Source organism: Microtus oregoni, unplaced genomic scaffold (assembly GCF_018167655.1).
Source record: "Microtus oregoni isolate MIOR12 unplaced genomic scaffold, Mior012 000061F_ref0000440, whole genome shotgun sequence".
Taxonomy (NCBI): domain Eukaryota; kingdom Metazoa; phylum Chordata; class Mammalia; order Rodentia; family Cricetidae; genus Microtus; species Microtus oregoni.
In genome coordinates, this window is record NW_024543871.1 from 8,255,001 (window position 1) to 8,281,635 (window position 26,635).

A 26,635-nucleotide genomic window follows, 5' to 3' on the forward strand; every position below is an offset into this window, starting at 1 on the left:
TTGAGCTCTGACCCTGATTCCTGGGGTCCTGAGTTGGGAGAACTTTCAGATAGGTCCCACCCAACACAGCCTTCTATGAACCGTCTACTTGCCAGTGGGGGTGGGGCTTGAGAATGTGACTTTCTATCACTCTTCTAATTAAGGTATGCTGTATGGCAGACACTTTGCAGGCTTAGGCTTAATGAAGTTTCCAAAGGAGTAGCGCTGGGGAGCTAACAGTAAGGCCCTCTGCCACCAAGTCAAGCTAAAGCACCTGGGCACTCTCCCACACCTGCGCACTAATAAAGGGCCCACAACTCTCAAAAAGTTGGACATCAATAAAATATCACTTGTTTTGACACTCCCCTGTTTTTGTGGACTTTTCTAGAATATCATAACAAGAAACATCCCCCAAAGGGGCTTCCATCTATCATAACAGGAAGGAAAAAGGCATACTCCCGGAGTATGCCACCCACTTAAAAATATTCATATGAGCCAGGCGATAGTGGCATATACCTTTAATCCCAGCACTCAGGAGGCAGAGACAGGAAGATCTCTGTGAGTTTGAGGCCAGCCTGGTCTACAAGAGCTAGTTCTAGGATAGGCTCCAAAGCTACAGAGAAACCCTGTCTCAAAAAAAAAGCATAAAAATATTCATATGAAACCTTTTAAAATTCATGCTGCAGAACCTACTGGGCTGCTCCCTGCTCTGGGGCAGCCCGCTCCAACCTCTCTTGGGAGTATTTACTTTGCTTAGCTTTGCTGAGATTTGCTAAATATATGCTGAAATTGTCTATGGCTCTTGACTACATTCAAAAAGATAAGAACTGAGGGATCCCAAATAGTCCATCTGTCACTTAGAAAACTAAAAATCTCAGTGTGTGTATATGTCTGTGTGTGTGGGGGGGTGTATGCACACATAAGAACATTCCACTGAAATAATGTTAACTCAGTGAACATGGAGCTAGGCTGATGGCCAGCAAGACCCAGCAATCCTCCTGTCTCTGTGTCTCTCCCAGCTCTGCAATTACATGTATGACCACACCCTGCTTTTTAACCTGGGGGTTAGGATCCAAACTCTGGAAGTGCCCTTACCCACCGAGTCATCTCTCCAGTCCCAAGAAACCAGTTGTTCATTTTTTATACCACCTGTTTTACTTTGAGCCTTTTCTGTTCATTCCCTTTTTCTTTTCATCCCATTTAGTGAAGGTAAAGCAGGGTTGGATTTCCCCATTCTACATTTTAACCAGTTTCTCAGATGCAGCAGCTCTGGTTTTGTTTTTTTTTAAACGTCTTTTATTTATTCTTTGTGTCTTTCACATCATGCATCTCAATTCCATTCATTTCCTGTCCTTGCATATCTACCCCTCACAAAATTTAAGAGAAAAAAGAAAAAAAAAAGGAAAAACAACAATCTTGTCACGGAAGCTGTAGTGTGATACCATGAGTCATGCCATGAACCGCTGTGTCCATAGATCTTGCAAGTGTTCATTGCCGAGAGTCATTGGTCTGGTTCAAGGCCTCTGGTTTCTGCTACACTATCAATGCTGGGCCCTCACTAGAACTCTTGGTTATCCTGCTGTTGCCGTGTTGTGGAGATGCTGCAGCTTTGGGTCGGCAGGGCCTGTTCCTTCATGTGCTCCAGCACACCCCAGATGGGGTAGATACTCATTCATTTATCAAGCCAGAGACTCCCCCCCCAACACACCCATCAATGCTTGAGGCCAGCCTTGGGAGAGCTGGCCCTGAGGTCAGATGAGCAGGAGCTAGGCCTGCCCTTCACATGCTGAAGCACTCAGGAGAGTGGCCCCTCCACCATGCCTGAGCAACCCAGTATAGAGCTATCTCTGGGTGTTTTTTTAACAGACTTTACCAGGGGGAAGGTGGCTCAACTTAGCTCTGAAGTTGCATAGTATGCAATCTTGGGAAAAAGAATGACTTCTAGGCTCCTCATTTTCCTTGTCCATAAAACCCAAGACTATGATACACTGAGGCAGGCTGTTAGGAGAAAGGAGCATGGAAAACTTGTTTCAAGGACCAAACTTGCTCTAGAGTGTGTGTATTCTGTTTACAGACAATGATCTGGTCAATTAAACCAACTATCTTGAAAATTTTGGTGTGTGGTATATGTGTATAAGATTCAGACTACAATCTTAGGTGTCTTTCCTTACGTATTAGCCACCATTTTTTTTTTTTTTTGAAAAAGGGTCTTTTACTAAATGTGAAGCTTGCTGCATATGTAGACTGGGTGGCCAGTGAGCAGTGATATTCTCCTCTCTGCTTCCCTAGTGTTTGAATTATGAGTGTATGATAATATGCCCGGCTATTTTCTTTCTTTCTTTCTTTCTTTCTTTCTTGCTTTCTTGCTTTCTTGCTTTCTTCCTTCCTTCCTTCCTTCCTTCCTTTCTCTTCTTCCTTTTTTTTTAAATGTGTGCTTTGGGGATCAAACTCTGGTTGTTTTGTCTAAAAGGCTAGCAATTTTTCTGAGTGAGCTAAGTTCCTAGTCCTGGTTATCTTCAAATGTTTTAACATGCACAAAAGATTAGGAAACGTGAGTGGAGTAGGGAAGGTATGAGATTTTGGATGTTAAAATACTGTTTATTCAAAGAAGGAAACCATCAGTAGGCAAATGGAAAAGATCTGATGGGTGATTATATTGGGGTGCCAGGGCAGAGGTAGGAATACCAAGCAGGGAAATTTGAAGAACTGATACTTGGCTCTCAGGAAGGTGCAGTGTTCAGGATATTCACCTATAACAGTTCTAAGAAGGCAGAGGCAGGCCAGCCTCAGTAGACAGGTTAAATACATTATTTCCTCACTCTCGCCCCTATCGTGTCTAAGCTACAATCACCCCAAAGGGAGAAAGTACACATGGTTTACCTTGCCCCAGATATGAAGGGAGGTGACCAGGACACGGGCAGTCTGCCTAACCACTGTCTCAGATGGAACAAGTGGGAAAAATTCCAGCCAGTTCCTTTGGGTTCTGGAGGAAGGAAACACCCTGTGTGTTGGGAGGGCCCATGCTACCAGTGAGGTCAGGAACCCTCCAGTGAGTGCTGAAAAATGCAGGGAGAAAGAGCAGCTTGCTGTTATCGACCCTTCGCTAGGCAGAGAATTCCCCCGAGAAACGTGCTGCCAAGAAAATCTTCCTTTAGGAAGGATCACCCAGTCCCAGGTTGGTACTTAATCTGCAGGTTAATGTTCTGTCTTTGCAAGTCTCTCTTTTATCACATGGGCCCTTTTCCTAATCTGATTCTGTATCTCTGCATCTCAATGGAGGAGGATCAGTTATTCATTTGATTTTTATGGAGGGGGGCTGCTTTCTGGAAAAGTTATGTCTTTGAATAGTTAGGGGACAGAAATTATTAGCTTCTGTCACCAGCTTGAGCTCTCCTTGTGCCAATCACCTGTCAAGTACAAAGGTATGTGGCTACCAGGACGCAAGAGGGTACATGGGGCAGTCCAGACTTAGGTGGTTCCAGAGTCTCAAGCCAAAGCCTTGAGTTTAATGTCAAAAACTACACTGCTGTGCAGCCTTAACTAGACACAGGGACAAGGAGAAACTGGACACACTCAAGGACAGGGGTTCTTGACATGGCAGTCACCTTTGGAAGCCCAAAGTAGGGTCCTTATAAAAATGCAAAGGTGATCCAAATGAAATTCTGATGATCTTTAAAAGGGCAGAGATGGTCTGGTCTGAACACTGATTTTTTTTTAAGACAATGATTTCTCAATTAGAGACAAAAGTTTTTCCTGATGATATTTATTTCATAAATGTAATTATTTTCTAAAACATATTAAAATAGAAAACATGTTCTTTTGATCAATTCATACAAAGAAAATACCAATATAGTAATAAAAATACTGAAAATATATGAAAAGCACCAGAACATTAGAGAAATTACACTGGCAACAATTCTAGGAATATATTTTTTATAATTATACAATAAAGTGCTATTAAATCCAGTCAAAATTAGTGGCAAGATATAAAAAGTTATGGTTTTATGAAATTTGAGACTAGGCTTACCAGCAATTGCATTTTAGGCGGCTTACAGATCAAGCTAATGATCTTTTATTAATGTTTTCATGGAAAATGTATTAATTTCCATTCCCAAGTGAAAACAAAAATCAAAATGAAAATCTCTGGCAATTTGATCACAAGAAAGCAATGGCATGATTAAAGATAAAAGTATTGATCAGAATACCAAAAATAATCATGCAAATATGATTCGATTAAATGAAGACAGAACCAATAAAATGCAAATATATAGACTAATCAAGATTGGCAGAAAAGTTTAGACGCCTTCGACATTATGGTTAATTGTCCACAGTTCTGTTTAGTCACATTTACCACACAGTTTTGAGGAGTGATGTAACAATGTTACATTCATGTATGTTACACTACAATGAATGCCAACAAGGTATGTTACTAAATTCAACTGACCAGACATTAAGCAAGGAAGGGTGTTTAGTGGGTCAACATTGAAGGAACACTGTTAGGATAATTATATTCCTCATCTTGGTTAATTGATTCCTCATTTCTTTATGAGGAATGTAAAGCACAGACAAATACTTTGGAATGAGAGTATTAAGGCCCCGAATCTACCACTTGGGAAGATTCCCAGCACAGTGGGAAGTCTCTGTGGACATACAGGGGCATAGACACTGTGCACAGGACTTAGTGTGGACTGCAGTCTGTTCCACATCTGGAGGTGGCAAACTGAAACAGAAAAACCCAAGTTAAGACAGAGTATCACACTAGTGTCCTTTTAAGGTTTTAATTCCTCAGCTGACTTTTTCAGAAGCTCTGTTCCATCACTCCTCCAAATTCAGTGTTGGAATCAATTTCTTCAAGTTGAGAGCCCCCAACTCTACTCCTGAGAATCCTAAATCTCCAAACATGGCTAAACATTCATTTGCTAGGCAGACTACTTTTCTTTCATCAAAACAGATGTACATTTGAACCTAAAGCAACTGAAACTGGTCATGCTAATGACAACACAAACTAATTGCATCAGCCTCTGGTTCTGCAAGGTGTATCTCGGTAGGGATTTAGGAGTCAGATGAATGTACCGAAGGCAGAGTATCAAAGTGGTCCTGAGAGCCCATTGGGAGTGGTGGCTCCCATTCTCTGAGCCTCTTTTTATAATTGCACACACGATACTCCAGTCTTTTCAGCGTTTCCTTCTCACCAACAATTTTAACAAGGATCATTTTGAACCTAAGGTTAGTTAGACTAATGATCAGCTAAAACAAGCAGAGTTTCAACAACGTTACCTAATGCCTTCCTCTCATGGAAAAGTGAGGGTGAACAAGGCATAATTTGTGGTCCACAGAGGAGACTCCTTTGCCCTGAAATGTAGGTGAAGATGGGACAATGGAAGAGTAGGCCCTTATACAAAACCAGGCAAAGGTTCACTGTTCAAACACAGTGAATGGCATGAAACTGCATAGAACTGACGAGAAAGGGGGCTGTTTTGGAGACTTTCCTTCTGGGCATGGCTACCAGAAATCTATGAAAATTGAACCACATGTAGCTTTCCATATTGTGTCAAAACCAAAGTGATCAGTGAAGAGCCCAGATTAATAAGAGGCAGGCTGCTCAGCGACGCTGAGAAACAAAGGCTAAAATGGTTTGGCATTAAATAGCTTTACATTCCAAAAAGAATATTGACTATCATCTGGAAGTAGTTCTCAAAGTTACAAAGTCATGGTTACATAAATTACTCTGCTTAAGTAGGTCTCCTTTTCAATATACATATTTTACATACATAGTATAGAAAAGCTAGTAAGTCAGCTCAGCTAGTAATTCTGTATTTTAAAAAAAAGCAGATTACATCTTTTGGCAACAACAAAGCATGTTACATAGACTTTTCAGCCCAGCTTGTGCATTTACATGACAAACTTTGCTTTGAACTCATTCAAATGAAAAAGAAAAAATAAATTATGTTTAAGCTATTGATTTACACACTGCATATGCCTTTACTTAGTTTCCTAACTAGCTACAGTCTCTAATAATCAATGCCTTGAACATTTCTCTATCCAAACAACTTAGTTTCAAGCCAGGCACCCTGCTATGTGCTACATATTTCTTTTAGGAAGCCCAGATGTACAGTAGTTCTAGAAGGTGGGTGGAGAAGTTTGAGTGCGGTCTGTATATCTTCTCCAAACAATGTCTAAAGGAGTTACGTTTCTGACCAAGCACCACTTCTTTAACTGTATAACGAATAAAAGAAAGAAACAACAAAAGCAAGCAAGACCATTGTTAAGGCAAGCAGCAGCTGCTGGAACCAGAGAGAGCGCTGGAGTTGGTCTTCAAGTTTCCTATTGCTTTCTAGTAAACGATTGAGCTGAATGGGAAGAAAAAAAAAAGGGACGAAAGATTGACATCAACGAAACAATCATTAATCAGGAGCATGCCAAACTGGACTATCAGAACTCCAAACACTGAAGGGATGGGGCCCATCTACTCTGAAAAGCTGGGGGCTAAAAATACAAGAAGACATCCAATGTAAAGTCTGGTGGACATATATGTCCTTCTTGCTCTACTCTGAAAAGTCCCATTTTCTAGTTGAAACAGGAACAGAGTAATCACTTCCTGGAGGTTCAGATACATTTGAACTATTTATATCTCTTCGGTTTCTCTTTCATGTGGGCATCACACCTAAAGCACTGCCATGGCAAGGAAGAATTCCACCACTGGGTTACAGACGCAAAGCCCCTTTGTTTCTTTCCGATTGAAACACACTAGTTGGTGACAAGATGGAACTCTTTTGTACTTCACCAAAGCACCATGTGCTTTACTACTTGGCCCCGATTCCACAGTAAAATTACCGGAATCTTTAAAGGCTTGTGGCTGTCGGAATGCAGCCCGTGGTTTACCATTTCTAACTAGCCTCTTCGCGGAGAAGAGGGCGCTTCCAAGCCAGGAGTAGGGGCTCACACCTGCAAATCTAGCACTTGGAAGGCTGAGGCAGGAGGATTATAAGTTTCAGGCCAGACTGGGTTCAAGGTGAGTCTTTGTCTCCAACAGCAAAAACACAGAAACCCCAACAAACAACAAACCCTAAACCCCACAAGAGAAACAAAACCAAACCGAGGAAGAAAAGAGAGGGCTAGAGAGCAAACAGCAAACTTTCACTGTGTCTCTGCTAAAAGACTCCCTTCCATTAGGGGAGCACAGACGGCCTTCTGGTGCTGATGACCACTGGCGATGTGTTTAGGCAAGGAGAAAGCACACTTACTTGCAGATACAGATCTTCACTGGTTTTATCTGACATGTTAGAAGCACTGTCTTTCAGTGTGAGAGTGTTCGGTTTGCTGCTCTCAACAGTATGGCATCGTAACCTAGGAAATGTAAAGGCAACATAACTTCTTCAAAGTTTTAGCAAACATTTTTTTTTCTGAAAGTAGAAGAGGGAATGCAGGGTTAAATGCAGGTGCTTGTGTACCAGAGGTACAAGGTTTCACGCCTCTCCATAAGCACAATTCAACAAGCAGCTCAGTCTATACTTATCTATTATCTTCCAAGGCCTTTTATTCTCCAGGGGAAATGAAAGCTGGGGCTTTGTGCTTGCTTCTAAACCACGGAGCTTAACCCTCAGTCTCCTTTAGCTACCAAATGTGTATAAAGAACAAGAGACTGTGTACACTGCCCACTGCCCCACGGGATGCAATAGAAAGCTTTTTTTCTATGTTGTTCAGTAGAATTTACCCCACTTATCTTTCAATGTCTAGAAGGGTGGATGGTGCTTTACTTGAGCTTTTAGCAGCAAACCACTAGGATTCCTCCCACCTTCTAGGTGGGAACAGAGATTCTCTCAAGAGAGCTCTGGAAAAGGTAGCCATTAGGAACTGGTAAAAGCCAAAGCAACTTATATTTAACAAACCCCTTCATTTTGAGTGTTTTATAAGCACTCTGAATTAATCTTGAATTCTTTTGTGTCACTCCTTCTTAACCTTTCAAAAATTTCCCATGCTTTTAAACAAAAACAAAAAGCTCTTGAGGCCCAGGTCACCCCGGGAGTACAAAGCAAAGCCCTGTTTCATGAGCAGAACAAACCAAACTAAACCAAAACAAACAAAGCTTGACAGAAGGCAGTGTTTGTTCCTATGATATAATTTGAAAGTGTAAGTATTATTTTGTGAAAAGCAGGTGGTACTTTTGCACAGTCGGCCCTATATCAACTTCTCCAGTGGTTTTTGTTAGCTTTTTCCCCCCTCTTTGTAACATGGTTTCCCTATGTAGGTCATGTTAGCCTCAAACTTTTGATCTTCCTGCTGCAACCTGCAAGTACTCTGTGTTGGGATTATAGGTCTCTATTGCCTGCCATGTCCCTCATTTTTGTGTTTGTTTGTTTGGCTGTGTATGGGATGGAACATGTGAGGTAAGCCCTGTAGTATCGAGATATCTCCTCCAGCCTGTTGATTTAAACAGTGCTCAAATTTCTCATGGTTAAAACCTCAAGACAGGCTGGGCGTAGCAGAGAGCACTTGCAAGGTCAATACTTAAAAGGCTGAGCCGAGAATTGTTACAAGTTTGAGGCTAATGCTTGGCTATACAATGACACCCTGTCTAAACAAACAAACAACTCCCTAAGACAACATGCATCCCCTATACAATACAAAAACAAACCACTACCCCAAACAAAAAGAAAAACCTACAACAGAAGAAGCCAAAAATCCCTTCATCAACTTCATAGTTGCTCTGTAATCTGCCACACCTCTAGTTTAGCCCAGTTGTCCCTATCCATCTCTTCAGCTCGGGCTCTGGTTCTGTGGTTCCTGCATCCTAACAGTGCTCTTGAAGGTCATCAGTACCTTTAATAATGTGACCATCAGTGGGCAGCACCAATACCTCATCTTTCTTTATCCACATGACAGTACTTAGTACTGCTATTTATTTCCCTGCAACACACTTTCTTCCTTGAGTTTTAATGAGCTGATAAGAGCTATCCTTTGATCATGGAATACGCCTCTAGGCTGGGCCCAATTCAATACTCCTCATAAGCAATGATCTAGTGCTCTGCTAGCTGTCTCTTGGCTACACCTTCCCCTCAGTTAAGGCAAATAGACCTCCTTGCTGTTTTTCATGTAAGCCAAGCACATTTCTTTTTCTTGAAACTTGCTTTGCCTGCCACCACAAAGCTTTTTGTGCAGTTACAGTGAGTCACGATGTTACTTCCTCTTTCATTTCCTTCATGTCCGAGTCAATGTGTCAGCAGAGAGACTATCCTCAACTACTCCATAAATCAGGGTTTCCTACCTCAGTGCTACTGGTTGGGGGGGGGGCTCATGATTTTTGGGGAATAGTGTCCATCAAGTGCATTGTAGGAGGCTTAGCAGCATTTGCTAGATGCTCACTGTACCCCACCCCTGAGTTGTGAAAAATAAAGATGTCTCTGGGTGTGGGCAAATGTCCTTAGGTGCATGGGGGGGGGGGTAAAACTGATGTCACTTAAATAAATTATAACTTTATTTTAAAAAGGAATAAAGCAAAGCAAAGTAGAAAGCAGTCTTTTCTTGCTTCCTTTATTTTCCCATATATATTTAAAGACATTTGTCACAGATGACATACAGGGGCATATGGCTGTCACACAAGTGTACAACTGTGCACTCACTCTCTTTTCAAAAGGATACTGTATCTATGTCTCTTTGGGCAGCTTTTCCAATCGTTTATCTACTGTTACTTCATGTGGGAACAGAGTGACTGAATCCTCGGAGTGGTTCCAGAGCACACCAGCACGAGCATGCGCCAATGCATCTCAACTAGGATTTCCCGTGGCCCTCCACGTCTTGCCTTTCCCTTTGACTTTTCACTGCTTCAGACAATGCTGCCACAGTCTACGCAGCAACTTTCTGATACGGTGGACTTGGGGGTTAGAGATGTGCACCTGTCAACTGGCCAGTCCTGGGCGGCATCCCTCTTTCAGTCCAGGTACCCCGAGAATCTGACAGCTGTAAGGACAGTGCCCTCCACCCCAGGAAGGAATTTCTGATTTTGAGTCCTCCGTCACATTTGAAAGGCTGTGAGTAAAAGCGTTTACCTGTGCTCCATCACTTTGCTTCTTGGAACTTCTTTCCAGAACTGGGTCAATTCTGCTGGCCCAGTGCCAGAGGACTGCTCCATTTCAGCAGCCATTATCAGAAACCGGTCTTGGGCAGAGACTCTTAAGCCTGCATTCCACAAGAGTAGTGTAACATATGAACACCAACTGTCAGGGGGCTAGATATATGGTTTAAGGCATTATGATGATTCTTAATTAATAATTTTATTATTTAAAAAAAGTTAAACTTAAATATATTTTGGTCATATTCTTAAGTCCTTACAGATCCTCCATACGTGTTGGGAGCAGTGAGACCCCAGATCCTGAATTTCTTGTAATCCCCTGATCTGAGTGCCTACAGCTGCTCTGCGCACAAGACCTTCAGGAGTTCCTGATGGCAGGAGAGTGATTTCTGGTGGGTTTGGCTGGGGCGTGGCTATCTCTATATAATCTGCCCCTGAACACAATAAAGGGGGCATTCTTGGGGAATTCAAGGATGACCCGTGTCGTTGTCACTCTGTCTGTGTGTGTCTGTGTATTTTAACCTCTAGCTCCCTTGCCCGAAACTGGGGAACTGGGTGCCAGTGCACAGAGTGCAGACACGGGGGCGCGGTGCACGGCAATTGGAGGTCTCCACCGAGATTTCGGTACAAATGTACTTTCATACGCATCCAACTATAAGTCCTTTCTTAAAAATCAAAGGAACATCCAATAACAACAATAACCCTCCACCCAAGAAAAGAAAATAAAACACCACCCAAAACAAACAAGCAACCAACCAAAAACTGACCAAACTGCAGCCAAATAAAAGCATACAGAAAGTCCTGTGGAGTCCATTATATATTGGCCAACTACTTCTGAACATGAGGCATTAAGAACACATGCAGAGAAAAAGAAGGCAAGGCAGCTCACCTCCATGCGGAGAAACGATGATATCAACGGAAGCTCCAGGGTCGCAGCTGCTGTTGCTTGGCTTGACTCTGTACTTCTCTGGGGCAGTAGTGCGCACCTGTTCAGAAACAGCACATAACCTCACGCTGCTTTAGAGAAATCGTTTAAGAATCACTTTAAAAAAAGAGCAGCTGCACTCCGGAGTATAGACAGGCAGATCTCTGTGAGTTCGAGGCCAGCTTGGTTTACAAGAGCTAGTTCCAGGACAGCCAGAACTGTTACACAGAGAAACCCGGTCTCAAAACAAACAAAAGAACAGCTAATAGACAATGAGTGAAGTCTATGCATCCACCTTGGTTGTTGCATGGAGAATGCTATTTGTCTTCACCGATAAGATAAAAACATCCCAAGTTATTTAAAACCTACTTTAAAATCCTACTGACACTGGCCTTCCTCTCTTTCTTTCCTTCTTTCTTTTTCTTTCTTTCTTTCCTCTCTCTCTCTCTCTCTCTCTCTCTCTCTCTCTTTTTCTTTGAAACAGGGTGTTACTTTGTAGCCATTGCTGGCCTGAAGCTGGCTATGTTGGCTAGGCTAGCCATACACTCATAGAGATACACCTACCTCTGCCTCTCATGATCTGGGATTAAAGGCATGCACCCCCACACCTGGCCCTAGCTTTTCTCTTGTATGTAAACATATATGTGCACATGTATGTGCAGTCCCCTTCATGTATGTGCAGAAACCTTCATTAGATGAAACATCTGCTTTCCAACACTGAAGGATAAAACAGTCAAATTGAAAGTGTCTTTGCCCTCACATTTCATAGAACCCGGAGTGTGGTTTCTATTGGACCCTCGTGGATCAGCAAATACGAAGTGTAGGAGACTGTGCTCATTAGAAGCCTTACTAGAAGGGAATAGGACAGGGTTCATAGTACTAGAAATAAAAACAGGGCACCAGCTGGGTAATTTACACACAATTGTCTATTGTCTGACTTCTACTCTTCCCATAAGTATATGCCCCAAATCACTTGCCATTATCTCACCCTCATAATTTATTATGGCTTTCAATTGTTTTTTATTTTATTTTACCTTAAAGGCCACTATATTTTTCGTGACGTTTGTCAACACTATTAGAGTTTTCTTCTCTCCAGATTCCATGCTTCCAAAATATAATTCTTCGGCAGGGCTAGGTGGATAAACAAATAAGGCATTTGTAGTACTCAGACTAAATAGCATTATAATCCTTAGTCTGGAAAAACCGTTTGGCTGATAGTTTATGCTCATTTGTATGAAGAGACTTCCTTATACAAGAGGACTATAAAAACAGTTACCTAATATAATTTTGTACTTTAAACTTCCTGATGCTATGCAAGCTAGGAAATACTATGGTTTTCCCTAAGGTCAGAAGGAAAACAGGCAGGAACAGAAGAGAGAATTCTGAAGACGCTGAATTAATCCTATAATCAACACAATCTAAGGTGGATCTGGGTAAGCTCTCTGGGAGGTTGTGGATTATAATAAAAGAAAAAGGCCAGACCCCAGTGCTGCTTCAGCTCTTCCTAACTACAAAACACATTAGACTTGAGCAGCCTTTTTAGACCAACAAGAAGAACATAATCTCGCAGAATCATTATTAGGGATATATTTATGTAACAGAATAATTTCTTACTACACCATGGCTATTCTGAGTTATGCAACGGCAGAGCACTTAAACTGGTAAAACTAGGAAGCCTCAAGCTTCCAAGAATGCTATTACTGCTACTGCAGTATCTATAACCTACAATGAAAAGATTCAATTCTCCAGAAAAATTGTATAGTTTAACATTAGCCAAACTGTATCAGGTGCCTCAAAATTACAGGAAGGACATTTGGAGTAGTGTTTTTTCTTTAAATTGAAAACTGAATAGCTTAAGTGATTTTTTTAAATAACCCTAAGTGTGCCTGTGTGTATGTATTTTAAAGTTTTGAGACTCTTTAGGTAGCCCAGGCTAGGCTCCAAGTGTGAGCCTCTTGTCTCTTTTTTGAAACAGGGTTTCTCTGTAGCTTTGGAGTCTGTCCTGGAACTAGCTCTTGTAGACCAGGCTGGCCTTAAACTCACAGAGATCCTCCTGCCTCTGCCCCCTGAGTGCTGGGATTAAACGCATGTGCCACCACCACCCAGCAAGCCTCTTGTCTCTTAAAACTCCTGGAATTGAAGGCCTGCATTTGGTAAGCCCAGATGGAGCTATGTTTCTATCTGCTCTGTTATACAAAAAATGTCTTCACACCAAGGATATTCATTAGTCTAGAGAAGACCTGTGGTTAAGAACAAACTTGCCCACCTTTGGGCAAGACAACAAACATACAGGATTGCTTACTTCCTTAATCCCAGCACTTGGGAGGCAGAGGCAGGCAGATCTCTGTGAGTTTAAGGCCAGCCTGGTCTACAAGAGCTAGTTCCAGGACAGGCTCCAAAACCACAGAGAAACCCTGTCTCGAAAAACCAAAAAAAAAAAAAAAAAAGAAAGAAAGTGCCGGGCAGTGGTGGTGCATGCCTTTAATCCCAGCACTCGGAAGGTAGAGGCAGGCAGATCTCTGTGAGTTCGAGGCCAGCCTGGTCTACAAAGGGAGTTCCAGGACAGGCTCCAAAGCTACAGAGAAACCCTGTCTCAAAAAACCAAAAAAAAAAAAAAAAAAGGAGACATGAAAACGCAGCGATGGTACGGATGCTAGAGCGTGTCTCAGTAAACAGTATAGAAATCAGAAGCAGCTTAGGGAGATGACACTGGTGGCATCCTTGTGTATGTGAAGGAGCAGCTCTGCGACTCAGGGCCACAGGGAGTGGGGTCATGTTCAAAGTGGAGCCCTGGAAACTGTCCTATTCTGCCCTGCCTTCTCAGCTGCTTTCATTGGTAAACCTCAGAGTTGCAGGCTAGATCTATGCTTTGGATGGTCCTTCTGTGAAGTATGAAATGTTGACTTCAAAACTAGTAGAAGAAAAGGTGCAAATACACGAACTCCAAAGGGGAAAAAGGCAAAGAAAAACCATGGGAGACAAAATTTATGTTGTGTGTCTCTCCTTTACTCGCATACATACACAGACAATGGCAATAAACTCAAACCCAACACCACCAAGAATCAAGACACATGTAAACAAACCAGTTTTATCAATTAGAGAATTTCAGATTACATTTTTTTAGAAGTATAGCTATATTGTTGATGGAATATGTACTCCAATAAACTCCAAATACAGTTACACAAGAAGGTTTTAAGGCAAAGGACAAAAATGTACTCTTAGGAAGCTTTCTTAATCTTGCAGTCCTCCTCACCCCCAAGACGATCAAGAGAGGTTACAGAAATGCAGTGAGTAAAATCTTTGTTACCTGATGTGTAATAAGGGCCCTTTAAAAACACTCAATGGCTTTTTAAAAGTTTTCATCTTTGAATCAACTTTTTCATTTTCTTCTGTCTTGGAAGCAGATTCAATTGGGCTAGTCTAAAGATTAAAAAACAAAAATAGAAACAAAGGAGAAAAGAAGATGATGCTTTAGTTCTAGTTGGACATGTCATGAGAGAACAAATAAACATCTAGATTCAATGCAAATTAGTTTTTAGCATGTTTAGCATGCCTGAAATGACATGTTTAACATATATTGACATGACCCTGAGAAACATTATGATTCTCTTATAAACATGACATTATTGAAGATATTTGTTCTAAATTACAATGTACTTATCAAGCAAGCCCTTGCTAAGTTTTGTAAAGAGTGACAATTATCAAGCCCTTCAAAATGAGATAAAGAGTAACTTCATCCAGGTGAAGCTTTATATTAATCAGTTTTATTTTATCTTAGATAAATAAATATATTTTTGACAAAAAAATTCCTTCCAGATGTACTTTGCCAAGTATTACACAGAGCATGAACTCAGCTCTTTTTACACGATAGAAAAAAAAAAGGATACTGCAATTCAATTTACCTCATCCGTCCTCCTTCATTTTCTCAAGAAAAATGTGGAAGCAAGATTGGGTTATCTCAAAGACACAGGCAGAGCTGGGGAGGGAGACATGAAAGCACTTCTCCCGTTCGCACTGGGGGTCGAACCCAGGGCATCATGCATGCTGAGCAAGCGCTCTACCACTGAGCTATGGCCCAAGTTTTAGATGACAGCTTTTGATTCCGTTTGACTTTATTCCTAACATTACCTTTTCTGACAGAGCTGGTTGTTCTTCGTTAGAAACTGTTTCCACGGTTTCCTTGCCATCCCCTTCTATATCTTCCTTGCTTGAGGTTTCGTCCTCACTGGCAATTGGCCCATTCTCACACAGAGGTGTCTGGAAATCATCATCTACCAGTGGTGGGTAGCTATACTTGAAAGGATCCTAAAGGAGAGAATTTTCCTTATCAGCCTGCTAGTACTGTAGAGAGAAATAATTCTCTCATGGTATATTAAAAATTGATTACTTTAGCCAAGAATATATGCTCAATTAGTGAAATAAGGAAAAAAATGGGATTCATTTCAAACTAGAAAGGGAAAGGGCAGTAAATAGAGATAATTATGAGCTATGCAAGAAAAAAATCAATCAAGTTACTTCTTTAGCTTACTCCACAGTAAAAAAAAATGTTCAGATGACTAGAAGCATTAAATGTAGTGTGTGTATCTTTGTGTGGTTTTTAAACCATACATTAAAACAGAAGAGGAATAAAACAAATCCACTAAAACCTAAATAAGGCAGATTCTCCTATCCAACACAGAACACAGATAATGCAGGAATATTGACAATGGTAGAGTACTTCCCTAGCATGTTGGAGAACTTAGGTTCAATGACTAGCACTAAGAATTAGAAAAACCTCAATCAATTAACAAAAAATTAAAAAAAACCATATTACTAAAACAAAATATAAAAAAAATATAAAGAGGGCTAAAGATGGATTAAGTGACTGCCGAGCAAGTACAAAGACTTGAATTTAGATCCCATGTGAAAAGGCACATGAGGCAATCAATACTTGCCCATAATTCCAGTACTGGGAGGCAGACAGGGGGACCCTAGGGGTTTAATGGTCACCGAGTCTAGCTAAACAGTAAGTTTCAGGTGCAGTGAGAGACCCTGTCTCAAAAACTAAGGTGGAGAGCAATAGAGGATGACAGCTAATGTTGAGCCCGGGCCTCCACATGTACAGGTATGGACACACATGCACACATACTTAAACACCTCACAGAAGCAAGCAGAAGCAAACACAAGGGCCGGAGAGGTGGTTCAGTGCTGAAGAGTGCTTCCTGCACTATCAGGGATCAGAGTTCAGATCCCAGTACCCATATCAGGATGCTCACAGAGAAATGTACTTGGAACTACAGTTCCAAGGTATTTTTTAGCTCCTTTTGGCCTGCACACACACACACACACACACACACACACACACACACACACAGCAGAGAGAGAGAGAGAGAGAGAGAGAGAGAGAGAGAGAGGCAGAGACAGAGAGAAGAGAACGTATCTTAAAAAAACACAAGTGAACAAAACACATGAAGAGGTAGGCCTGATAGCTAAATATGATAATTATATGCCTATAATCTGAGTGCTTCAGAGTCTAGAAGAGACTCAGTCTAAAACAAAAAAAAACATAAACAAAGAAGGGGATAATTGCAATGATGGTTTACTTTAATTACAAGCTTAGTATCTGAAATGCTAGTTTTTCTAGGTTAAAATGTGAACTACAAAGTTCCAGAATAAGAAAGGTACAGACTTCAAATTAAATTATTTGGTTTGAGTCTCTTTTGATTAATGAAAATAAACAAGACAGTGAAATTCTAATTCCGCTAGTCCTTGGTTCTCCTTAAATACAATTTGGTCAGGCAGGCAAAAAATACTTGCAGTTATTTACATAGGTTTCACAATTTAGGAAATGTCACTGTCATATACATTTTCACAGTTATGGAGATATTAAAAAGAATTATTTGTGATGGGGAATCACCATGAAATCCAGGCTGGCCTAGAATTTGCAATCCTCCTTGGGTACTGAGGTTACAGGTGTGGACTACCACATCTGGCCACAACATTAAAAAATTCAAACACACCCACCCGTTCCTGACCTATGTTAATAAGTAATAAAAATCAGTTCAAATCAATTCTGAAGGCTGGGCAAGTGCATTTGCGTAGTGTGAATCTGTCCTCTGGTTTGATCCTTAACACTCACAATAAAGGAAAATCAATCAATCAAAAGCAAACACCCCTTCCAAACTTTGGAAGCACATTTTAAAGGATATATTTCAAATTAATAAGACTACTGGATAGGAAAGACGGGGAAAAAAAACAAGAACACACATGAAAAGCAAATTGGGTAACTTATGGTTCGTGTTAGATGCTGGAACACTGTAGCACACAGTCAGAAGCTTGCCACACACACATTTGGAATGGTCTCTCCATTGTGTTGTAAACAAAAACCTGATAAAATACTGTACCAATACACTACTAATGTGGGGTTCCTCTCACACCACCTAATAGATGAGTAGGAGGAAGGCTTATGCACACTTGCGTACATGCGCAATACACACCCCTGGAAATAAAGATATGGAATGCAATCATGGAAGGCAATAGGGTGGTTGAGACAAGAGTAGAAGACTTGCCTGAGTACTTGTTTCTGAATATACTTCTGAATCCTAAATGCACATCAGCTTAGACACTTATATATATATATATTTTGCTATTCAAAAAAGTTAGTGCGCCAGAATCAGCTTCCTTCCTGACTCAATACTCTGCATTTTTCCCAGGCCTCATCGTTTATATAACCACGAGCAAGACGCTGAGAATAAACTACTCGCAGGCACAGCTCGTTGACAGTTCCACTTCTGTCCCGTGCTATGCCCTTTGTTTTATACTCAGTTTTTAAAATATTTCTGTTGGGAGATTTAACCCATTTGGAAAAAGCTGAAAGCAGAATGCTACAGTACATGTGCTAACATGATAGTAGAAAAGGGGGGGGGGAGAATAATAAAAACATTAAAGTGTGCTTTAGAAAATCATGGTTTTTGTTAATTCTGGTTCACTATGATTTAAGCTTTTGTTCAACTACTATTTAAACTTTCCTTTTCAATTTAAAACAGCTTGTGACTTGTCAGGATTACAGTCATGCTATTGAAATTAAATGAAGTGTTAACTCTGTTTTTTTTTCATGCCAGCTTTATTGAAATAATTCCCAAATGATTCTAGCCGTGGGTTATCATAAATGCCAAAACCCTCTGTTCTGTGCAGTTAAAATTTACCCTTACTTAAAGAGAGGTCTGGCCTTTGCTCCCAGCTTCTGGGAGGTAGCCTTCCTATTTGGTAGGCTTGTCTTTTTTTAGTCTGGGGGCCTTAGTGAGAACAGCAGGATTTTGGATTTAGGTTGGGACTTGGAAAACCAACATGTGATTTAAGGTAGGGGCAGTGGGCCATAAAGTGACTAACCACAGGCAAAATCAATCATGCCCACATAATGGAGCTCCAAGACAATTTCTGAGCACCAAGGCACAAAGGCTTCAAAGAATTTCCTTGGTTGGCAAATGTGAAACAGATCTCTCTGTCAGCCTCAGGATGAGCAGCACACATGTCTCTCTGAATCCGTTCCTTACAATAAATCACAAAAGTGAGCATCCTTGCTTTCAGTGGTTCTAGCAGTCATAGTGAATGATGGAACATAAGAGGCATTTGGGGAACTTTTTGAGTTTGTGGAAGGTAGCTTTCTATGAACTGCTAGGATCCTTTTAAAATCAACTGTTTCAACAGCACTTTCTGGTCCTACTTTTTAAAGAGTTTTATGAAATGGTATTAGATTTTTGTCATTTTTTCATTTTATTAATATGGTGTATTACACTGATTTTCCCAGTTGGACCGACTTTTCATTCTTAAGACAACTCCTGTTTGTAATGCTTTTTGGGGTGTGTGTGTGTGTGTGTGTGTGTGTGTGTGTGTACATGCATATGCATGCATCTGGGAGCCATAAGATAATTTTAGGGATCATTCCTCAAGAGTTATCTGCACTGTTTTTTTGAGACAGGATCTCCCCAGCCTGAGCTCATGAATTAGGTCAGACTGTCTAGCCATACAGCCCCAGAGTTCTGCCTGTTGGTACCCTCACCCCTCACTCCCAATGCTAAGGTTATAGGCACATGCTATTACTACGACTGGCTTCTTTGCACAGGTTCTTGGGGGATTAAACTCAGTTCCCAAGCACTTACCAACTGAGTGAGGCATCTCTGTAGCCTATAATGTTTTTTTTTTTTTATATTGCTTTGGCTACAGTTGGTTAGCTATGGCCTTCTGTAGCACTAGGGGTGGGGCTTCACACAGGCTAGTCCACACCCCTAGCCATAGGACCTTCAGAGGGCCGGTGCATCTCTAGGTGTAAGGGGTTGCAGTTTGTAGTTTTCTTTTCATCTGATGTTTGGTGTCAGGCCTGTACTTACTCATAAATCAGTTACAAGCAGTCTTTTGTGGACAATTTTTAGAACTGTTTACAAAGGATCAGGGTAAATTCATAGAATCTGCCAGAAAAGCCACCAGACCCTGAATGTTTCTTTGTGGGATTTTTTTGGGGGGTTGTTGGCTACTACTTCTGATTATTTTTGAGCCAGTTTGAGTAGTCTATGTCTTTCTAATAATTCATCAGTTTCATCTAGTTTTCTAATTTCATCGCTAAAATTATTTTTTAATTCCATAAAGTCAGTAGTGACCTCTGTTTTTTGATTTCACATTTTACTAAGTGTTTCTTTATTCTTTACCAGTATTAAAAGGTTTACCAGTCAAGAAGTTTTCACAGAACCGAATTTCAGTTCGTAGCGTGACCGTCCTGTTTGCTGTGCGTGCAATACCAATGGAAACAGAACGTTGAAGCAGCAGCACTCCCCTTCAAATCGCTCAGAGGAAAATTATGACTGTCAAAAAGGGCTAAGTGACTCCAGGGATTTAGAGTGACTCAGATTCCTCCCACCTTGTTCCTCAACACTTGAAAGCCCAAGAGAAAAGCTAGCCAACGCATGTTTTATTAGATACCCTATGTGTGGGAAACAGAACAAGGCTTCTTGTCATTGTTTTGCCTAAATGGCACATTATCTTGAGGCTGGTTTTAGAGAAGACTAGTGGGAAAACTCTCAGTGTCTCAGACGAGAATGTCGGCCCTGTTTGTTTAAAAGCAATCTTTCAGTACTCCGGCTGTAGCCTCTTAAGAGTACAGAAGAATAATACACATATTTTCCTAAACAGCTGTATAAACATGGCTGAACTGGTCAAGTAAGACAAAAGAAAACCGAGATGCTGTGGGAAAACACAAGTAATATACTCACCATTCATTATCCAAGGCATATCAAAGATCACTATTTTTGCTGAAAGACGAAAAAAAAAATCACTCAGTTCAACTTAGTAAGTTTACATTACTCTACCAGTTTGACCTTATCTAGAAAAAAAACCACGTGAGGGAAAATTGAGCTGATTGGCCAAGTTTTAATTCAAGGACATATGGGTGGTGCTGGGACTGACCAGCACCTCACAATGGGGAGGGGTCCCAATAATGCACTGTCATTGTTCTTTGGCAAACAAAGCATTCCTCTGTTCATTTGCTGATGTTGCTGCTTGAACAAAAGTACACAGAACAGTTAAGGGGACATACGTGTGGCATGTCAGATCAGTGTTGAAAGCAACTGCACTTTAACAACAATATTTACATGCCTAATTTATGGCTTCCCTTATAATAATCCTTGAGATTACACCCTTAAACTAGTCACAGAGCTGCCCCTTTCTTCTGGTTCTAAGAAACAGAAACTATTTTTTCTTAAACGCTATGAGCCCAGGAAGCCAACACTTCCTAAGTACACAGAACTGTTATTTTACATATGGAACTGAGGCTCTTAAATAGCACCATCAACACCTCTGAGGGGAAAAAAAAATCAGTAACCACAAAGGAGATTTGTGATAGCCAATTCGTTCTTCTATTCCAGATGAACCAAATATGTAATTTCCCTCTACTCTGAGCAGAGACTCCCAGAGAAGGTGACACAAAACTAGCACAAAGTAAAGTGCACAGAAAGAATATGGCATCAGTCAGAGGTAGCCTGGCGCTCAGTAGTTCTCTTACTCAGTGGAGTTATAATTAAGGTGTAATAGTTCATGGCAGGTTTTGAAGAACTATCAGTTTAAGAGCCCATAAAACCAAATGTCTGCAAAACCACATTATTTTGGTAGAACACGGACACAATCTATAGTTAACTGAAATGAACAATAAATATTCCCGTTCACTTTTATATGAACCCATGAACAGCCCTTTCAAAATATTTGATAAATAACTACAGTTATATTTTTTCTCAGTGTCTCATCACAAATGCTTTTATTTATTTCAGTCAACAGGTATTTTAGAAGGTGGAGTATATTTTATAATGTAATACTTATATTAATATTATTTCTGCATGGCTCACCACATCCTTTAGATACCTGAATAAACAAACATTTCAGTTTTGCTTTGTCCATAAAAGAAGCAAGTTCATGAAATAGTAATTCTAGAGTACCCATTGATACTCTCACTGCTCAGCAAAACTTACTGAGTCAGGATACATGGCAGATACACAAGGAGTAATAGATGGTTAAAGTTTCCCAACCTGGGCACAGTCATTTTCTTGATGAACATTCACAGTCTCTAAAGAGAATGCAGTATAGGGTTGTAGGTGGTGCTGATTCTAGACATCCATTATGGTTTGGGTTACCCAAGAGACCCAAATTGTGGTATCTCTCAGGAAAATGTGCAGGCAGTTTTGTAAATTGCCATTTGGATATCCTTTTTGCCTCTCCTGCCCTTTCAATTTTACTGAACTGGAGTTGAATATATTTGACTGTTTATGTTGCTTGGCCACTTATTTTCCCCATGGCAAAGCCATTACATAAATCCAACAGATGAAAAATGTGCACATAAGACTTAGGAGTCCATCATTTGTATCATTAATGGGAGAATTACCACTAAAAACAAACTAAACAAGGTGGAGGATGTTAGTTCAGTGGTAAAACACTTGCCTGGCACGTATAAAGCCCTGGCTCCAATCTCCAGCACCAGAAGGAAACAAAAGACGATGAAGCTTTCTAAATACCAGAGTCAAATGTAGTGCATTCTTATTCAGTATTTTCCTAGTGCCAATTTGAAAACAGCAAGTAGTAACATCCTGCATTTATTTAATGTAAAATGTACCTTATCAGTACTCCTAATCTGCTTTTACAAGCAGCAAGTGCCATATAATAAATATAATTTTAGACAAAGATCAAGAAAAAAGGGCTCATGTTGCAAATGAATATACAATTGCACACAGCTGTGTGTTAGAAGTTATGGAATATTTGGTGTTTAGAATGTCACTTGTACAAGTAACTGTAAAGGAAAACGACTTCAAAAAATTGTCTACCATGATAAGGATTTACAGGTCTACCCAGGAATACATTTAAAGTGTTTCATCAGCAAACAATGTTCTAGGTAGGAAACTCTACAATAGAAAGCTTTATAATTTTTGGACCTCATCTATAATTTCAACATGATATATTTTTATAAAGGAGTAAGTTACTTACAGAGGTATTTGGGGTAATATACCTTAAAGCAGTTGATGATAAAGCGTACAAAGTCCATGTCCTAAAATAAAGATTAAAGATTTGAGACTTTAGAACTTCAAATTAGAGAACTTCAAATTACAGATTCCTAAAGGTGATAAATTATTCGATACAAATGAGATGACTATTGTTCTTAAAAGCAAAGTCATTATAAATATCTATAGACCCAAGGGTTAAGGTTTTAGATCATTAAGCTAAGGACTGGCTCTGAAATTGAGTTGAAAAAGCTAGACACTTACTGGTATTTTAAAAATTATTTGTATTACTTCACACTAGTTTTATGCTTCAGGCTACAAGAGCTATAGGGTATGTAAAAGTTATCCCCACAGAGACTCGAAAATTCTAGTTAACAACTAAAGAATTATTAAAAAGGGTATACAGTTTATAACCTGATTAACTGGAAAAATATATATGCATTCATTTGTAGCTATACATACATACGTTATGGTTAAGTATTTACTTTCTAAATCTAATTTTTACCTTAGAAGAGTTTCAACAAGAATACGGTATTAATATTTTACCCAAGATCCCACTGATCAGACCTGCCTGTTCACTTCTGATTTAAGAGGACTCAGATTACTTTTGTTTTTGTTGGTTTTTTTTAAGTTTTTAATCAAGTGCTGTTCATTCATTCCAATTGTTAGGAGACTGTATTAAGCAGCTGTCTGGTTGGTTCTCTTGCTTCATATGCACCAACAGGAAATTAGGTCATTAGGGATATTTTTCATGTTTCATTTCCCCCATATTATTCCATGCTAGCAGGCTGTTTCATTAATCCTGCTCGGCCACCTTATAAACACTGCTAATTTGAAGAGTTAAGCAGACAAGCTGAAATCCAGGACAGCTACTAAAGAGCTGGTTATTCTGGATGGGACAAGCTACAAAGTCATCCCTAGCATATGAGTTGCGGCACCTTTAATTACAGTAAACTGAAAGTAAGCATCCCCAGCCATAACTATTTAATATGGGAAAAGCCCTAGTATACAATAAATACCTTTTGAAATAATCATTATATCCACTGGTCATAGTTTCAAAAATCTATATAAAGACTCAGAGAAAGGGCTTAAAAAACTAGCTGAACAAAATTTTGGTTACCTACTTTAAAAGCAAGCATGACCACACTCAGATACTCTTACTAGTTAGTCTTCATTTAGTAGTCATTGCTATCATTTATTCAGTTGAATGTCTTTGTTCATAAAAGCTTAAGTTACTGCTAATCTTAGGAGACTTGATGTCAGCGGTGTGTGTCTACACTGGGCACCACATAACACAGCTCCATGAAACAGCCTGTTTTATAATCTCTCAGGGTGCTTTTCAGAATGATGCCCTTATGTGAAGTGTTCATCCTCTGACGATGCATGCAAGATTTTTCTTTCTAGTTCAACTGCTGAGAATGGCTATATTTCTCCTAAAATGCTGATTATTTAAAGTTTAGCTATTTGTATGATTTTAAGTGATTTCATTCTTTTAGCAAGGAAGGTCAAAGGCTACTGTCAACACTATATTGGGTAACAGAAAACATTAACATACATTGTTCATGGTTATGAGGTAATAAATAGGCGACTTTGGTACCTAAAAAACAACAGAATCATAGTCTATCTTTATTGAATGTTATCTTATCTAAGTAATTTTAGTTTCATTTAGAACATAAAACGTTTTACTTTGTAACTTAAAATCCACTCAATGGAAATTACGTTTTTTAAAACTGCAGGGAATTGCATTCTTAATGTGAGAAAACATTCTGCCACTTCCCTCTCCAAAAGCTCTTTTGATTTGTTCTCTCTACTCTGGTTCTATTCTTGTTTAAATCTAAAACATCACTATTTTGGGCTACAGACCAACACACATACTGAAATAAAATAAAATAGTTCTTTTGATCTTAAACAAGTATTCACCAATATTATTAAAGTATTAATTGATAAGTACGTATACCTTATCAATTAGGTATAACATAATTTACCATTTTGTCATGTTGGCCATCTAGACTTTTTCCTACTCATTATTTTTTGAGACAGTCTCAGCGTGCTGTCCAAGCTATCCTTGAATTCCTAGGTTTAAATGATCTTTATACCTCAGCTTCACAAGTAGCTATAGCCATTGGTATACATAGGATAATGTATTCTTATTGTAACTAGTGATTTAACTAAGTTTTAAGGCTGGTAAAATCCCCAAGATTACTAAATAAAATGAACAAATAAAAACATTCAAGAAGTATACACAAGTGCCCGACAAAAGCACAGCGTGTTACATGAGGGACACCCACATGAACATCTTGTACCTTTAAGACAAGGCAGAAATATAAGAAATCTAAGATCACAGTGCTCATGCACGTATTCAGTACTTAGTGACTATGTTATTCTGTGCCAGGCACAGTGGTTGGTGCTGGGGCATATTAGCATGGTCACAAAGTTCAGTGTTCATCACGATGACCCATGTCCTACTGACCTCCATGTCTTACCTCTTCGCCTTTCACAACAGACATGGACCATTGTTAGGAAACATAGTACCCATACCAAATACTGAAGCAAATTGAATTCTCGGCAAACCCTATTCCACATTTGGCTTCACATAGAATGCAAGGGGGAAAATAATCCTTTTGGATTCTGCTAGCTTTATTACAACATTATTTGAATGGCAAGAATACAGGGAAAACAGAGGAAACCAGAACAAGGCACGATTTAGGATTAATGAAGAATGCTTACTATGCTATTGAGTCCAGTTTCTGACATGTCAAACATCACCGTGATAGGCTTCCCATTTTCTCTCTTGGCATATCGTTCCAACCAGAACGCTATGAGCTTCTTTTTGTCCATTATGGTTTTCTGGTCTTTTATATGATACTTCACTCTGATCCAGACTTTAAGCAAAACAGCAGATAAAAAAAATAAGCATATTATCTGTAGCATTTTATTGGATATATATCCTTCCCTTGGCATGTTCCTCCATTTAAAATTCATCTTGTTTTGAATAAAATACATCTCTTGCCTCCTTACAAGGAAAATAGTTACACTTGGGACCTTTAAATTACAGAGTAGCAGAGAGGCTATTTTACGAAATAAACAGACGTCACTTTTAAGTGAGGTGAAGAGAAAATGCAGGTGACCAAACACCACTTTGTAATAACCCAGAAGTGCTTTTCTCTATGCTTACTTAAGAGGAAAGCCACTGGTCTGATCAAATGCTAGAAAACATGTTCCACCCAGAACAGACACACAGGCAGGAGGGAGGCCTGGGGAGTGCCGTGCAGGGCAGTGGACACACAGACAGGCAAGAGGGAGGCCTGGGGGAGTGCCGTACAGGGGAGTGGACACACAGACAGGCAGGAGGGAGGACCGGGGGAGTGCCGTGCAGGGGAGTAACACACAGACAGGCAGGAGGGGGGCCTGGGGAGTGCCGTGCAGGGGAGTGGAACATGCAAAAGCTTCAGGTGAAATGGGACGGGGAGAAGATAAGCAGAGCAGAAGCAGGAGACGGTTAGATGACTCTGAAGTTTTAGCTCCGTTTTGGCTTTCCTATTTCAAAACCTAGCTTGGCAGTGCTATAAAGGTTGGAGTGGAAAAGAGGCCAGGGAGGTGATCTATCTCGTCATAACCTGGGAAGGAACTGACAATAACGGGACAGGCTAGGCAAGACTAAACTGAGGAAGTGGCTGGTGAAGATAAAACAGAAACCAAAATGAAGCTAAATTACAGGGAGAGCCAAGAAATGGGCCAGAGCTGACAATCCAGAAGGAACATGAGTGGCAGGACATGAGGGTGAGTTGTTGACCATGGTGAAGGTGGCTCACAGTCAAGGGACAGCAGGTGGCAGGCAGCTGGGTATGTGCAAGTAGCTTGGGAGTTGCACGGGACCTGCACTGTGAATTGGGAGTCTGCTAAAGCTGATGTATCTGAGATGACCCCATGGGACAGTATCAGCTGCAAAGTATAAGAAACCATGAACAAAACAGGCTCTGCAAAACACGTTTCAAGAGCAAACCACGAAAGAGCTCTAAGAAAAGAAAATGGCAAAAGAAGAAGCAGGAGGGATACGAAGAAAGTGTACTGTACTGTCAAAATATGGTGTAACTCACAGCTGAAGAAAAGGCAAGCAAGATGCACATGCAGGCTCTCCCAGCCTTAGTGCCA

General features: G+C 40.2%; 1 protein-coding gene across 1 annotated transcript in view; it reads right to left on the reverse strand.

Moving 5' to 3' along the window:
• Positions 1 to 3,737: 3,737 nt before the first annotated feature.
• Mospd2 (motile sperm domain containing 2) overlaps positions 3,738 to 26,635 on the reverse strand; it is a 39,675-nt gene continuing 16,777 nt past the window's right edge. The window contains exons 5-15 of the mRNA XM_041639944.1: positions 25,211 to 25,365; positions 22,470 to 22,530; positions 20,216 to 20,254; positions 17,650 to 17,822; positions 15,102 to 15,278; positions 14,281 to 14,393; positions 12,008 to 12,104; positions 10,938 to 11,034; positions 10,026 to 10,155; positions 7,224 to 7,326; positions 3,738 to 6,329 (exon numbers count right to left, since the gene is read on the reverse strand). Of these exons, the coding sequence (XP_041495878.1) occupies positions 6,192 to 6,329; positions 7,224 to 7,326; positions 10,026 to 10,155; positions 10,938 to 11,034; positions 12,008 to 12,104; positions 14,281 to 14,393; positions 15,102 to 15,278; positions 17,650 to 17,822; positions 20,216 to 20,254; positions 22,470 to 22,530; positions 25,211 to 25,365 (1,283 nt within the window). The 3' untranslated portion in view covers positions 3,738 to 6,191. The remainder of the gene's footprint in view (positions 6,330 to 7,223; positions 7,327 to 10,025; positions 10,156 to 10,937; positions 11,035 to 12,007; positions 12,105 to 14,280; positions 14,394 to 15,101; positions 15,279 to 17,649; positions 17,823 to 20,215; positions 20,255 to 22,469; positions 22,531 to 25,210; positions 25,366 to 26,635) is intronic.